The sequence below is a fragment of the Ammospiza nelsoni genome, chromosome Z (assembly GCF_027579445.1).
Source record: "Ammospiza nelsoni isolate bAmmNel1 chromosome Z, bAmmNel1.pri, whole genome shotgun sequence".
Classification (NCBI taxonomy): Eukaryota; Metazoa; Chordata; class Aves; order Passeriformes; family Passerellidae; genus Ammospiza; species Ammospiza nelsoni.
In genome coordinates, this window is record NC_080669.1 from 30,915,634 (window position 1) to 30,933,218 (window position 17,585).

The window sequence follows — 17,585 nt, forward strand, 5'->3', positions numbered from 1 at the left end:
ATATGATAAAATTACACAAATTTTAGAGTAATATATAGTCATTTCCCCATGTGTGTCACATGTAGCTTTACTGCATAAACAAGTTTAGACAAAGACATTCCATAAACTCTAATCTTTTGCTTGGTACTGGACAATTGACTACTATATCAATTGAGAACAGATTGCATCCTCTCTATTTCACATTTACTTGAGTCTGTTTCTTCTATAATCAGGTACCAGCAAGAATTTCTCATTAGGATCAATCTTAAGTTTTTAAACCTTTACCTAAAGTAACTCCTATAAGACATACTACTGTCTTTCACAAAAAAACTGACCTTGAATCAATGTAGTTATTACTGTTGAGAATGAGAGGAGATACTCAGCCTGTCCCAGAATTCAAAGCTTAAGGTAATTGCTTATTCCAGCAGAAGCTGTGGACTTGCAGCCATCATCCTTCCATCAAAGAGTAGTAAAACCAAAGGCGATGCACATACATCATAATGAAACCTCCACTACAAGCTTCAAAGAATGCCACATTTTAACTCACTACATTATAAAAACACAACCAAAAGCAGAATAGTGAAATAATTCCATTGCAAACTGAACCAGTAAACTCAATAAAGCAGCATTACAGACCAACCATTTCAGAACAATTACTTTAAAGCTGAGTATTTCCCCATCCCAGAAGAGCAAGGACAAAGGCATGTTATCTCCCAAAAGCCTACTCTTTGTAAACAACTATCTAAACTTGTTGAATCTGAAAGCTGTGCAAACACATTGCAATCAGAGTTCCTACAACTGATAGAAAGTCTTTGTTTAAATAATCTACAAAATGTCAGTGTAATACAAATAAGATAAAGTAAGATAAAGTAGAGTTCTTAATGACACAACTTTTGTATTTACAGTATTCTCAACAGTGCTTAAATCTGCATCGGAGATACAAAGGGCATGTTTTTTCCTAGGCTGACAGCATGCTTAGTTTTCTCATTTACACCACATTGCAATAACATAAAGAGGGGTTTACCATTAATCCAGGTTTTACTACAAAGCATCTCGTTATTTCTCTGTCAAACACTGGCAATAGTGCCAAATGTCTGTCATCCAATTCAGGGGATTAAGTCTTCCTTTATAGTGCAATTCTTGTACAAATTTATAAAAATACAGATAAAGTTTCTTAGAGCTGGTCACAGTCTATATTTTGGCCTGAATTCATGCTGCAGAGGTTGAATATGACAGCTGGCAGGAAGCTGAGGGGAGAATACATCCTCTCCCTTTTCAGTCACCACATTTCTGTTGCCATAGTGATTAATCCTCAATTGAATGGCTGTCTTTGTACATTTCTTTTCAGTAAAACTTTAAGTAAACTTAAGTTGAAAACATGCAGTTGACAGAAAAAAGACTTAACATATTCAACAGGTATAGTACAAGTTCTTGTGACTAATACTTTTCCATATATTAATAAGTGCAACTTGCTCTAACATGGAACATCATCAGTTTTTCAAATTAGTTAGTATGTCCTGTTCCCATCTTCTGTCTTTCTTTGTGAAACCTCCAAGCCTTCTCCAAAGACTTCCCCGTGCTCACACAGCCCCCCGGCCTGCCCCTCCACACCCTGGACTCCTACTGAAGAAATACTACACAAATTCAGCAGTATAAGAACTAGAGAAAGCCTATCCCAGACTTCCATACTGTGCAAAACATTTAACGTAAGCTGTTTTAGAAATTAATTAGGAAATTCATTAGGAAACGCAGTCATTTAATTCAGAATAGACTAGAAACATTAGAATATATTTAAATCTTGCCTCTTGGAGTTTTCTCTTTCTTATGGTTGCTAAGAAAAAGTTTCACAAGCAGAAGTTTCAATGCAAGTTACCAAAAACCCAAATATGTAAAAAGCTTCTGCACTGAAATCAGGTTGCTCTGGAACCTGGAGCCCACCAATAAAATAAAACCTCTAAAAATACTCAGTAGACGACTAAGGCCTTACAGAGTTTGTTAACACTTCCTTTCTCTCCTCGAAATTAATGTCAGAATAATTCTGAGCAAAGTATCACCTTAATTACTCAAGACTGTTATTTCTCTCTGAAAGGCTGAAGTAAATGTACGTCTGCCCTGAAAATTACAGTCTGCCTTTGCAAGTCCACCATGTACAATCTACAAATTCATTACACACATTTGCTTTAAGAAGCTTTTGTTTTCCATACAACTCTTTCTGTGGTTACACAAGATAGTTATTTCTAGTTTTCATCTTAACATATGTTCTTAACATATAGTGACGTGATAATAGACAGCAATCTTCGTTTAATGAAAACACATTGTTTAAAAAGTTTATTAGCACAAGACTTGAATTTCAACTCAAGTGCAGAACACAGAGTGCTCAATGTCATCAAATCAGGCTAAACCAAACAAAATAATCCCAGAAAAAAACCGAGATATTTATTCCAGTAGATTAATTTGCAATATAATCTTTCTCCTTCACCCTTGTATATAACAGAGTAGAAAACCCTTCCTATGAATAATCTTCAGTGAGCAGCACATAAAGTATGTTTTGTTGTCATATAACAGCTCTCAGTAATCTTTACTGGAGTGGCCATGTGCCACAATTAATGACATGCATTTTGTACCTCGAGGTCTTTACTATAGCCTCATGTGATTCTCCCTGCATCAAGGCATCACAAATAGAAATGAAACTCACACTTTAACACTCATGACTTCTTAGCAAAGATTATGAGTAGCATGAGATCTCAAACTGCACAGAGACACACCTGTCTACTTTCTGTGACACTTAGGTTCTGGGACATGCAAGTAAAGTTTATAACTATAAAGGAAGATGAGATGTACTATTAACCTATTATACAGTATAATCTGTATCTCCAAAATTTCTTCAGAAACGGCTGCCTACCACACTTTTTCATTGAACAGAAATCCCTGGCTTTGTTTTGATTACTGAGGCTCTAAACACCTCCAAGTATTGACACATCAGTCCCTTCTGCATAAGCAGCACTATCAGAAACATCATCTCTTTGAGGGAAGATTGTCATACTGCTCTGTGCTTCATCAAAAGAAGTGTGGCCACTGGTCAAGGCAGGTGATTCTTAGTGCAGAAAAAAGCCACAAATATGAGTGGAGGGATGGAACACCTCTCCTGTCAGGAAAGGCTGAGAGACTTCAAGTTATTTAGCCTGGAGAAGAGAAGACTCTGGAGAGAACTTCCTTTGTATGTCCTTCAGTACTTAACAGGGGTCTGTAAGAAAGATGGAAAAATACTTTCCATCAGGGCCTGGTTTTGACCTAGACAAGACATAAGGAAGAAGGCTTTTTGACAGTGAAGATTGTAAAATACTGCAAGGTGGTTGTTCAGAGAGGCAGTGGATGCCTGATCTCTGGAAACATTCAAGGTCAGGTTGGATACGGCTCTAAGCAACCTGATCTAGTTGGAGATGTCTCTGCTGATTGCAGGAGGAAGTTTGAACTAGATGAACTTTAAGGGTCATACTCTATAGATCTTACGTATTTTCTTCTCAAAATCTACAGCAATCCTATACTGACAGTGGTGGGCCATGGTCAGAATACAGATAATCTTCAAACAAAGGATAATAACATTCAATACAGGAACTATTAGTATTACAATATTTTTATTCTAATTCTAAGCATTTTAATTCTAAGCATTTAAGAGCTATCATGCCACGTCTGTCAAAATACTCCAGTTAATCTTACTCTTTTCACTCATCATACTTGCAAAATAAACTATAAATTAATCTCCACTGCTGTAGATGATTATTTATGAAAATTCATTCTGTAACAACTTGACAATGTCTTTCTTCACTGAGAATGCTGCTTCAACTCACCTAACACCTAGAGCATCTTCTTCTATTTTTATGCAATCCCATGGACTTCTGTGATAAAAGAAACATGTTCCACAATGGATCACGTGATAAAACACCTTTCCACATATGTTTGCTGCTACTATTGTCATACACAGACTTTCTTTTATTCAGTGCTGGACAGGATTTATTTTGGGTAATGATATTAAATCAAATGATGGTTTATTCTCTTGATTGTACAATTAATGCATAGTTTACACTGTTACATTTATTACTTCTGGATTTTATCTCAACTTTCACAGCTGCGAAGTTGTGAGAGAGGTATCATGATGTCTTGTTTATGTTTCTTGATGGCATACTTTATATTCTGGTTGCTGCTACCAAACTGTGCCTTTCAGAGTCATACAGTACTTATAGAAATACAGACCAAACAAGCACTCAGTAGTATAAATGTGAACATTGTAGCTAAACTAGTCAGTTGTCAAAATTCATTTAAAAACCTTATATAGACAATGTGACTACACTCCCTGTCAGCTCTGGGGAAAGAAATGTAAAAGGCTCTGCAGTCTTGAATCCAGGATTGTTATGGAACCTGGAGAACAAAGAAAGCAAGAAAAAAATAGTAGTAAGATCTATTTCTCATAAAAAGAATCAAAGTTTTGTCTGCTTAACCCTTTAGAGGTACAAGGCAATAGCAGATTAAAATAATATGTTCTACCTGGTCAGAGAAAAGGTAGCTAGGATGTACAAATATTAGGCCAGGTAAAATTAAGGATGGACTGATAATAGACATATCACTGGATAAAAAAATAAGCTTAATTGAAACCTACAGTTTAAAAGGTTAATCAGAGATAACCAGAGCATTGTGTAGTAAGAATAAAAAATATGAAAGATGTACCTGAATTTATTCCAGATTTGTGTGTATTCCAAATGCAATTAAACAAGCTACAGACCTATACTGAGAATTACACTAGTGCCAGCTGTGCACATTTAATACTGGCCTTCTAAACTCAAGGAAAGAAAATATCACCAAGGTGAAATTTGATGTAAAAACAGGTGTTCCAGTCTTACACTTTTATTTAATAACAAATTTAAATAAAAACTTGTTAGTTACTTATGTTCTTAGGATGTTCTACATACCTTCAGTTATTTTCTGAGAAGCAAGACTTGCTGCCTCCCATCCCTTCTAAGTTGGCTCTCAAGGATCTTCTTGCCATGCAACCACTCTCACTTTCAAAGAGACCTCACAGGTTTTGCAATCTGCTCCAGATTTAACCAGTTACTACAATTTAAGCTACCACATTAGTCTCCATGACTCAACAATAAATGAAGCACTATTAAACCTAACTGATACTTTTAGGTACTACAGGTAGACAATCAGGAAGAAGACATTGTTTTATAGTGTTTTCTAGCAACTTATTTTCTCTGTTACTCATACTCATATAATTTCCATAAATTGGCTACTGAAACTAAAGACCTTAACCTCGGTTTTAAAAGTTCAAAAGAAGTAGTGAATCCAAAATGAGATTAGATGGCTAGTCAATAGCAAGGAGTCAACATGTCAATGTTCTTGTAAGGGGTATTCACTATTATTTGCTTTAGCTTATTATAATATTGCTTATTATCCCTGTCATTCCAGATTTCTATGTAAGCATGAAACAAAAACATCACTCTCCTACCAGGATTTGTAGGATTTTGTATTTCCCAATTTTCAACTCATCCAATTCAACAGAATACTTATAGTTTTTCAAAATTCTTGAACTCCTTTCACAGAGATACAGGTCATTGCTTGGAAAATGCTTTTAAAATGTATTACATCAGAGAAGTATTACAGACTGCTCACTGAGTGAAATTGGAAAGCAGGAAGACAGAGTTGCCACAAGTAAAATGAACGGACAGGGCACAAATGAGCACAAATGACATTATACTTTTTGTCCTGAGCAGACCTGTCTGTGAAATGAAAATAACCTTTCTTGATTGCTTCTACTTAGAAATAAAACAATTTGATTAGCTGTTCTAAGAATAATAAATATTATCAGAGTATAAATATTATTCAGATGCCTTCATGATAGTATCACATAAAGCTTCAGCCTAAATATACTGTAAAAAAAGCTTCCAATTAAGAATCTAATATAATTGATACCCAAAACCAACAGAAAGAGCTACACAAGTTTCTGAGAAACTATTAGACCAATGACACTTGAAATCTACGTTAATAAGGAATTTCAAAATTTCTCACAAAACTTTGTATTTTCTTCAGTAACTGTCAGTTTCCAATCAACATTCCAACATTCAAAAGTGTACTTTTATTTACTTAAAACAATTATGGAAATTTAAATGACTCAGCTGTATGTTTAATATTACACATGATGCTACTTTAATCTACTGAAAAACGTTTTTATTAAGCAGCATTATTTAAGATAAAACAGGTAGATGCTGAGACAGTGAATGTCCTAACTTCATTTGATGGCAAATAAGTGAAAATTGACCAGCAAAGCCTGATGGCCAGAAGCACAACAGTGACTATGTTTTTTTCACAAAATGTCTTCTAAGGAAGTACAAAGTAATGAAGAAAGAAAAACAGTATCAATAAAATTCTAAGTAGAGAACTTTCAAAATTGTCTAAGAAGCTCTCTTTTAAGCAGACCACAAAAATGACACATCTAAGAATAGGCAGTCATCTATCTTTTATTTCTACACTAGTGCCTTTATGTAAATGAATAACAGGTAGTGAAAAAAGAGAGAGGCAGCCTTCTCCGTACTTTTTGATGTTCTTCTTCCTACTTAGATCTACAGGAGAAATGACACTACTGTTGCTTCTGAGTGAAAAGTGCATACCTTAAAAAACCTGACGAGTTAATCAAGGTAAGTTAATTTGCAATACTTGCAGTCACATAACTCTACATAATAAGCTCTAAGCCACATGAACATCACAAACTAGTTTTCAAAAGAGGTGGATCACAGACATTTACTCAAAATACTCTCTTCAAAGTTTTCTTTCATTTTTATTTGGTTTTAATAATGTTGTCAGCCATTGCCAATTAATAAGTACCTTCCTACTGTACTCTTGAGTATTTTTGACCAACTTTTCCGCTAATGAGGAACATTCTAATGCAAATGTGTTAAAATTGAAAAGGCCTTACTTTTACTGGTTTGCGTAGTTTGATCTTCCCAGTATAAAAATTCTTGGCAACTCTGCTAATGGCTTAATTAAATACAGTAAAACAACAGCACTGGAAGAAACTCTTCTAGCCACTGTGGATGTTCAACACCCCAGAACAACACAGTCGTGTGTCTACAATTTCTGTAAGGATAGCTAACGTGTCTGTAAAGACTAAGCTGCACATTCATCAATGACTTATTCTGTGCTTGTGGTTTATCTTAAAAATCAGTCTAGGAAATGGCAAATGTTTATACCCAGATAATCAGAGCATTTGTGTAGTAAGAATAAAAAAATATGAAAGATGTACCTGAATTTATTCCAGATTTGTGTGCATTCCAAATGCAATTAAACAAGCTACAGAACCAACAAAAAACATTAAAAATAACCATTGCTGCAAATAAGAACTCCCAGTAAACTCTACTTCTATGTTTAAGACATTAAACATAGACAGTTTGACTTAACTATAGCAACTGCATATGCTCACCTCCCCAAGCGAGTCTGCAAACTCATGTATGTTCAAATTTCTATGCTACAGGGTGGTCAGAACGTATTGTGGCAACTGGATGTTTGTTAACTGGATCCAGGACAAACTGAAGATTTTTCAAGGCTCAAATCAGAAAAACACGGCACAGAATTTGATTTCAAAACTCTAGTCTTAACATTTCTCCCACAGAAAAATCCACAGAGGGTGCTGTGCTGTTTAATTACCAGCTCTTTCAAAGCTGGCTAATGTAAAAGCCACCCCAAAAAAACAAAGTAATTTATTAGACTTCCAACTGAGCATTCTCTTCCTCCCATCCTCAGTGTCTTTGATCATTCATGGTGGCCAGTAACAGAAAAACAAGTTTTTTAGAGCTTTTTAAGATGAAAAATGAGGACAAAGAAAAGTTAAAACGACATTTCCAAAAATATCTCTTTACCTTGGCACTACAGACAGCTACATTAGCAGGCAGCTGGGAAAACTGCTTCAACTCAAACACGTCGTGCACCGCCCATCGGCTCAAGTGATTTTCAGCCTTGCTGGATCCAACCACATTCTGATTTGAATGAATATATGCCACTTCTTGAACGCCATCTGATACATCATGAGAAAAATACAAGGATGTTATTCCACAACACTGAAGATACACATCTGCACAGAAGGATACTGTAATTTAAAAAAAAATTACACTGAAGTTGTAAAATTTGTTACTATTTCACTCAGCACCAAGTTACTCAGTTATATGAAATTAACAACAATCATTAGACTTGTTTGTATTTATCCAGATAGCTTATTACTACTTCAGTTTTAGTGTGGTTATTTTCAGATGGACAAAGACATTCCAAAGCATCTATGACTTAACAGCTGCAACATCAGTGGTTAAAATTAAGTTTAGGAATCAAGTCTTCCACATGGTGTTTAAAACTCCCAAACCACATTTTTTTCTGTGCACTTTATTTAATAGGCCTCTCAAGACTTGTAAGATATTACAAATATTTAGTTTGTGAATTTTTAATAAATCTTCAATCACAGCATATTTCAAGAGACTCTAAGAGTTTAACCAAGAATTACAAAGCAGCCTATCACCCTGTAAGACAAAAAAGTAAGACTAATAAAGAGAAAGATACACAAAGATATTTCTGAAAAACAACTTAGCAGAGCATTTACTACATCTTATAACAAAAAAAATGTACAGCAACAAGAACTTGAAATCTACTGACAATGGTAAATTAGACATATGTTATTACTTTAGCTGAAATAAAATTGAACAAATTAACTTAATAGTTACCTAAATATTTGTCCATTGATTCCATTCTTTTTTCTTGATACTCAAATACAGTTTTACTTGCGCAAGTGCTATGCACAGCATAATTGCCTGACTTCATTTGCACAACAGACATGTCTTGATTAGGACACAGCATTTTAGACCCAAACTGAATTCTGCTACTCTGTTTACTCCTATAGCTTTTCTTCCTGGCATGAATTTTCTCAACTGGAAAATTATCTTCAGAGGATGAGAATTCGTCTATATTCTGGGAATCACTTTCCCTTCCTTTTCTACAGGGCTTCTTTGCTTGTGGTAGAGATTTCTTCCACTTGGGAAAACTCAGACTTCCTGGCTTTCTTGATTCAGAATCACAGGGAAGTTCAATATCATCAGACTCATCGCTTACGTCACTCGTTCCTTTCAAATCTATGTCATTCTTGGCATCTTCAAAAGACATGGTGAAGTTTGACTCAGTACTGTGGAATTCAAATTGTCTACTGTTTCCCTTAAATACAAACCCAGCTTTTTCTTTTGCTAACTCTTCACGATTTTCAGATGTTGACCTATGTATTTCAATTTCTTTAGTAAGCACTGGTTGCTGGCATACTTGAACTTGGGTAGGAAAGATGACATCATCATCTGCTTCAGAACTACTTTCAGTTTCCATGACTATGTCACATTGCTTTAAAATGCTTTGATTCTCATTTTTTATGTTGCCTTCCTCCTCAGAGCCTGATAAACCAAGCCACTCTGTACCATGCATACTTTCTTTATCACTTCCATTTGGAGACAGAACAGCTTTCCCATGCTCCAAAACAGGCACACTGGTTTGACATTTCTGAAAATCACCATGCTTGCTATTTGCATTTTTTCTTATAGTGTGAGCATCAGAACTTGAATGATTAGAGTCATAATTGTGATCCCCTTCTCTGGTAGTCTCAATTTCTCTCTGCAACAACTTAGAGAATCCACACTGCATTAAGGAAAGCTGTCCTTTTGTTACATTTTCATTGCATGGCTTCCTTCTGTCAGATTTTTTCACAGAACTCTCCAGAATATCATCATCACTCAAATCATCCCAAAAATCAGTTTCTTCTCTTTTTAAGTGTGCCTGAATGCTTTGGGGATCTCCATCTTCTTGACAGTCTGGTTGTTCATACTAAAAAAAAAAAAAACAAAAACAAAAAAACATCTGCAAAGTTTTATATTTAATAAAGTGTACTTAATATTTCTAGTGCACTCAACATGCCTAATTTCAAAGCAGTGTAAAATAGTGGATTTTCGTTGTTACTCAAGTAAAAAATACACAAAGTAGTATTATAAAATGCAAAATAATTCATAATGAGAAATTATTGAAGTCTTATTTTTAGCAGAAAAACAGTGAAAATAACCAAAGTTTATGTACTTGAGACAATATATGCTGTACACTGCTAAAACAACTTATGCCTTCCCAATCCACATCCATATTTTTTAAGTTTATACTAATCTCATTGCTACTTTTTGTCTTTCAAGGGTGCTTTGGAAGGTGACTTCATGATTCAAGTTTTAATATTGTGTGTAATGACATTCATAATAAAAATAATTCTAAGGTAGTGGTTTACTTCCTTGTATATGAATGCTAGCATTCCACTCTAAAATTCATCAAGGCCTACTGTAATCAAATAAAATTATGCCCAGGCAATCTTAAAATGTTTTTAAGACAAAAGTCCAGAACACTGCTCCAGAACTGCATACTACTGAGGTAAGAATTATGACAGCCTGTAAATTGAAGTCAGAACCATAAATACCAAAATTCTGTACTCAGAGACATTTTAAAATTAATATTTTAATCCTGATATAATTCTGCTCATCAAAAAGCATTTAATATGAGCTTAAAAAGTTGCTGTTTGTCAGCAAGCCATATGTGAGATCATGACCATCCAGTTATGTATTATGAATATGAGACTGAGATTAATGTAAGGGCACATTAAATACTGACATATACTTACAGAAATCTCCAACAGGCATAAGAGACAGTGGCTAATTTGTAATATAATTCACTGCAATCTAATCTAATGATACCTTTACTCAAAGTATCTGAACATGGCACTCAGTCAAAACATTCCTACAAATGCAATGCTCCTATTAAAACTGGCCTTTGTTGAAAAAAAATTAAAAAAATCTTATTCCAGAAGGAAACCATTAGATAATTACATACATTAAAAAAAAACAAAACAAAACAAAAAAAAAGACAGTATTGAACAGACCACTGGTTTGGTGGGAATCACTCTGATTGTCTGGCTACAAGACTACAATAACTAAATAGTCAAGGTCTTCAAGAGTTCCACAAAACCTGAAGCTTTCAATCATCTAAACCCCTAGTACTCCTTTCCACAATTCCCTAAACAAAATTTTCTTAACAACACAGTACAAGTATCATCAGCCTAATGATACATTGCCCACATTTGCCACTGCAATATGGGGAACTGGAGGCCTGTCATGCTCTGGTCTACAGTCCACAAAGACATCTCACCTTTTCTGAGCTGCATGAATGATTCTCTTCCTTCAGCCAAGTAGTTGCTGTCATGACTCCTGCTTCTACCCGCCCTTCCCTCTAAGACAATCAAACAGTTAACATAAACAGTTTCAGTTTTTGTTACACACAAAGACAAGCACAGGAAAAAGAAGTTTCCTTTGTTTTTCAGAAGTGTAAGTACCAGAAGTAAAATCAGCATGGTCCAGACTAAATTCTTAGCAGAGGAAAAATAACAAAATAAAGGGAAGCATGGAAAGAAAAAGAAACATGGAATGAAGCTGCAGTAAATTTGAAGATGTAAGCTAGCTGCAGCAAAAAGTACTCCAAAGAGGTTAATGTGGTCATAAAAAATATTTCTATGATACGAATTCTGACTTAAAAGTTCAATATGAGTTTCTGATGAATAAGAGGTATCTGTGCACAAAGCTGCATGAAAGGATCAAAAAATAAGTTATGTAGTTTTTAATGCAAAAAATATATATAGTAGGAAATTTATAAAAATTATAAACCAAGTTTTACCATTCTTGGATTTAGAAAAATTTAAGTGATCCATATCAGAACAAGAAATTAGCATTTCTATTTCATTTAAGTCATTGCCCAGATAAGTATTGGTTAAGTATCATCATTCTGTTTTACAGTGTTTCCATTCAAAACAATGACCAAGAAGTCTCACAAGAAAGGAAAAATGTAAAACTAATATCCAAAAGTAAAAGGGACTTCATACCTCCAGTATGTCTTTGGTAAGACAGGACCCATGAGTCCTAAGTTTGAATAGGTTATGAATCCCAAAAAGCTCTCCTTGATGTTCCTTTGATCCTTGCACTGCCTCAAAATACCGCCTGGCATTTTCAGTTCCAATCACTGCACAGTGAAGTTGCTAAAACAGAACAACACAAGAGATTTCAGAAGGGTTTGCTACAACAACACGTCAAAATTTCCAGGCACCCACATTATATACACAGCTTTAGCTAGAACAAGCAGAAATTCCTAAGGAAGGATATTTTAATTTCCCTGGCAGAGGTTGGTATAATAGATTGTGGTATAATATGAACCTGCTTGGCGTTACCGAATTAAAAAAAAAAATAGAACATTTGAAGACTTTTACTGCATTGTTGCCTATTATCAGACACCTACTATACATGTTACTGGCACCCCTCTGTATCTTGACAGCTCAGCTTCCACTATACTAAATTATTAGCAATCTTTTCACCTTCCCTTGCACTGTATATTTACTTGCTAAGGGAAAGCAATCCAAGTATAGCTGACAAAAACCCAACCCCTCAGACTTATAATTACTCTTGTTTATTACTGCATATTCAACTTGAAAAATACAAGTCAATTTGAAAAAAAAGAAAAAGAAAAATATTTATACATCCTTTGAAGACTTATACATGCTTTTTGGAAATCCAAACAGACAATATCCAGGTCTTCTTTTTCTACGAGATCATCAACTTTTCTTCTATAGCATCAGCAAGACCTCCTTTCTTTTCTCCAGACTTTCATGAGAAAAAGCTGTGTGAATCAGATTGCTGCAGATACTTACTATAACTATCACAGTTGTACTTCATAAACCTTCAAATAAAAACAGTTCTCTATATAACCTGAATAATGTACATTGCATAATTAAACTGTGAATAGTTAAAGAAAAACACTTGAATAGAAATGTTATTCTGTTCCACTCTTTAACAGCTACTAAGCTTGGCTTAGTATGTTAAGGTAACATCACATACCATAAACACAAAGTAAACTACAGGCTAGATTAGCTTTCAGTCCCTGAAAAAAGATTAGCGTTCAATCCCTGTAACTGCTAGGAAGAACTCCCAATTTAAACAGTTTGTGAGCTTTACCTGCTTATAAACTTGTCGCAAGTACATCATCTCTTCCACAGTTCCCAAGGATATCAATCTAAACACTTTAACAGCTCTATGTTGGCCAATTCTATAAGCTCTGCAAGGACATGGCACATTAAAAACATTTGAAGAAATGAGAGCTCTTAGGGGCAGCAATAAACAGTAAACAAACTAAATATATAAAAGCATTCTAATAAAACAGTACTATTCAAAATCATGTATATGTTGATTGGGCTGTTTTCCTTACCTTTCCGAATTTTCCACAGTAATTGATTTCCTTTTCCTTTACCTTTAATATTTCATATTTCTCCCAGGCCTACCCAGTTTAAAAAGCCTTCTCCTCATTTTATATCACAAGAACTGTCTCCCACCTCTCCACAAAACAAATCCACTCTGTTTATCTAAGGTTTGCTGGAGTTTTTTTTCCCCTTTGTGTCTCCACCTACTTTTGCTCAAAGTATTCTCCTATTTCCCTTATACAGAATTAATTCATAGATTACTTGGAGCAGTCGGTTCTTTCTTAACTTCATAAATTACTTTACAAGACACAACATCATAAAAACAGCTAATGAACTGGCACTGTGTTCTATTCAAATGGTAAATACTGAGACGTCTAATAGACTATATTCCACAAAATTCACAGGGGGCTAAAACAATTCATAGTAGTAATGTGATCTTGCAAAGATTCTTTAAAGATAGTCCCCAATACATGTTTCTGATATATTTGTCTAGAACAGGTGCACATAAACACATCCCAATAATCAGAAAGACACTTAAAACCAGATTACATAATTGCATGAGATAACAGAAATAAGTGTATTTCTTCTCATGAAAATATATAAATCTACTGAATTGTTAATATTCTTTTATAGGTTTTTAGTATTCTTTACTTCAGATACTAAAAGGTCTGCCTTGAACTCCTAGGGAAATACCAAGAGTCAACAAGCCTGGAAAGAAAAATCTGCATCACTGTAAATACTCCAACACCATAATATCAGAGATAGATATAAGGGCTAAAAAGACACTAATCTCCACAACTGTGAAGCAGAAGAGAACATAAGGAGCCCCTGTCTTTTATGGTTTGGGAATTCAAAACACCATTTTAACTGGGGTCAACTGCAATGTATTCTTCAAGAAAAATGTCATCTACACACACATATATATTCTAGGGATCACAAAATAGTTATAATAACCACAAGGAGTTTTTTGTTGAGTTTTTGTTTGGCCTACTGCTGCTGCAAAAAAAAAGAAGAAATAAAGGAAAATATATTGTAAAATTTAGGTTAAAATAATCACATCAGAGTTAAAAACTAATTTAGTAGGACTTTTCCTATTGTCTTGTAGATTAATCAGACAAAGTAAAAATTTCTTACTTGAGAAAAAAATTTAGTTGGACAATCATGTTACAGAATCAATGGAAGAGTGCAACATGGATCAAGTTCTGTATTTTGAGAGTGTACCTGTCAATCGCTTGAAGATCATTTGCTGGATTCCATGTAGGATCAAACAGTATAACAACATTGGCACCAACAAAATTAAGACCCAGTCCACCAGCCCTGAAAACATAAAAACGAAAAACCAAAACTCTATGATAGTAAGAAAAAAACGTGCAACTAGATTATTCTGTATTAGGTCCATACTTGCCTACTCTTCCCCAACTTAAAAAAAAAGAACACATGAAAGATACTGCAAAAAGTGCAGTACAGCTTTGTGTTACTGTTGTACTAACAACCGCCAAGTACTCAAATAACCACTGCCATTAATTTCCCATTAAGTCCTACACAGGGCAACACCCCCTAATATTATAATGAAATTCACAACCAGTTTAATGCCAGTTAATATTATGGAAGCAGGAAAATTACAGGTGAAATTTTACTTCAGCTAATCCCAGTACATAGTTTTTGACAATAATGCTGCGCAACTTTCACTAAAGTGGTCAGAATCTCAGGTAAGCCATACCTGTAAGCATTAACAACTAACACAAGTGTATTTGTACAATAAGTTATTGAGCTGTTAAAAACACAGTTGGCCACACTGCATATGAGCAACATTTATAACAGTCATTAAAGCGAAAAAAGTCACAGTGAGAAATTTATCTGCTCTGTGGCTTAGAAGTCACAGAGGTACCACCTGCATCATCTCAGAACACTCAACAGCTAGAGTGTTTTCAGGTAAAACTTGCAAGCCGAGAAGAAATTGAGCATACATCTAACCTGATGCAGCTAACTCCTGAACCCTGCAAAACTGCTCAGTTACTCAGAGTTTAGCACGTGCTTAGATGAATGATTTGATAGGAGCAAAAGTGAGGAAAATACCACTTCTCATCCAGTTGCAAAGCAAGCAAATACTGAATTTTTTTTTTTGACTGGCTCAACCAACTATCATACAAAAGACATAAGTTCCTACACAAGCACAAGCTAAATACTATAATTAAATAAACTATTAAAACAATTATTCACATTAGCATAGGCATTACTAATTCCAAGTGCGCTATTTTTCTAAAACAGGTACTGCAAAATTGAAAAAGTAAATCCCATTAACTTATCAAGCAGCTAGTTTAACAGATTACTTTAAATTTTGCTTGTTTGAAGCAGATAAGAAATACAAGAGAGGTAAAGTTTTCTGGTGTAAGAGTGAATGGAGACAGAAACCAAAAACTTATGGAGCCCCACCATAAGTTCTGCTTTTCATGGAATCCATGTCAATGTAAATGCAACTGCAGCCTTTCCTTTCTAAGCATGGTGTAGCTTTGGGTTAGTTATATCTGGAAAGGGAGGGGATATAGAAACTTGCCAATATTAATGGATGTTTCCAGAGAACTCACATTCTCAAACTGTGAATTACTGAATAACAATATTTGGTTGGGTTTTTCTTTCAGAATACATGACGGTGTTTTTCAAATTTAGTGTGCTTCTTTTTAATGAAAAAACTCTTTTTTCATTAAAACTCTTTTTTCATTAATAAGACTTCAGCCTTTCCTGTTTCCAAACCAACCCTGCAGTTGGACTGAAATATAAGTGAAGATGTAAAACCAACTGTCCACAAAAATTAACAAAACAGGATATCTAGATTTATACTAATTTTACCTTTCAGTGTTTTTAGGTATGACCCAAAAATTCAGTTAGTCCAAAACAGAAAAGAATGGCTCTTATATCCTTCATAGACAGAACAAATGCAGAAGTTTGTGCATTACAAGCTATGTACTCCATTTTACCTCTCATTTTAACTAGCAGCTAGTCATTACTGCAATTTGGTCCATGCAAATTAGTATGATATGGCTTAAATAAAGAGTTTTACTAAAAAGAACAGTTTTCAGAAGATGATCTTACTTAAATCTGCACAACTCAGTACCTCAAAAGGTACAGAACAATACTACATTAGGAAAGGTTTTATAAAAGTTTTGATTATGTAATTCTGTTTACCAAGCTGGGTTTTCTAGGGTTTCTATGCTCTTTGTTGCAGAGAGATTTTTGTGGCTGAAAGTTCTTTGGATGTCATCACAGGCACACTGAAAATTGTTCAAAACATTGCTGTGAAAAAATTAAAGCTAAATGTAAAAGTAAAAAGTAACTAACAGCAGTCCAGTAACGGACAGTAATAGATAATGCTGCAGGTAGAATGGAAATGGATATGTAACCTTACATGATAAAAACTACCTACAAATTTCTCTAGACACTTCTTTTTACATAAAAAGAAAGCTGAGAAGCAGAAATGGATTTTCATTAACAGTTAATTCTGACAGAACCAATCTAGAGAACGACTAGCACCAAAAAATCCAGAAACAGTGACTTAAAGGCAGACATAGTCACTGCTTTTATTTCTTCCAGAAAACTACAATGGAACAGAACTGTGCTGACTTTGGTACTGTACATATACAGTTTCCCTTCTTTTGGCTAAGCAGCACCACTGGAACTGAAAGCATTGACATTCTCCTATCTAGTTACGGCAACTCCAGCAATTATTTTAATGTTTGTAAGCATGCCTAAAAATCCTCTTTTCTAAATAATCACATATTTTCTCAGCAACACCAGTGCAAGACTGAAGTATTCTCACGAAGTATTACTTCATGAGACTGAGAAGTTCCAACAGGTATATACCTATTTTTCCCTAGTGCTCAATCTGAAATTCATGATCTAATGGCTTGATGAAATGTACAAGTTCTGAAGAAAACAATTACACTTCCTCTCTACACCTATAAAATATATTTATCCATAAAGCTGTATTAGTCACAGCTGTCAATAAAAGCATTAGGGATAGCCATGTGACTATGCTTGGTACCAATATTAACTTCAAGATTTGAGGTCAAATCTACAGATGGACAAATGTTTATTTTTTATTCTTTATTATTTTATTTTCTTTTTTAAGATCCCATTTCTCAAAAAATTTCAGTGATCATTAAAACCAGGATTTTCAAAGCTCTATGGGCTATATTATATATTATTTCAGGCAGAAACAGCATTTGAAAGAAAAGGAGTATAAAATACAAACACCACAAATGTAATAGTG

At 34.5% G+C, this 17,585-nt stretch overlaps 1 protein-coding gene across 2 annotated transcripts in view; it reads right to left on the minus strand.

Moving 5' to 3' along the window:
* Positions 1-17,585, minus strand: part of ERCC6L2 (ERCC excision repair 6 like 2) — a 51,955-nt gene that overhangs the window by 8,376 nt on the left and 25,994 nt on the right. The window contains exons 12-17 of one of the 2 annotated variants that reach the window (XM_059492396.1): positions 14,540-14,635; positions 13,077-13,176; positions 11,954-12,106; positions 11,227-11,307; positions 8,736-9,873; positions 7,887-8,041 (exon numbers count right to left, since the gene is read on the minus strand). In XM_059492396.1, coding sequence (XP_059348379.1) covers positions 7,887-8,041; positions 8,736-9,873; positions 11,227-11,307; positions 11,954-12,106; positions 13,077-13,176; positions 14,540-14,635 — 1,723 coding nt within the window. Of the gene's footprint in view, positions 1-7,886; positions 8,042-8,735; positions 9,874-11,226; positions 11,308-11,947; positions 12,107-13,076; positions 13,177-14,539; positions 14,636-17,585 lie in introns of those variants that run through there. The other variant, XM_059492397.1, reaches the window with a different exon arrangement.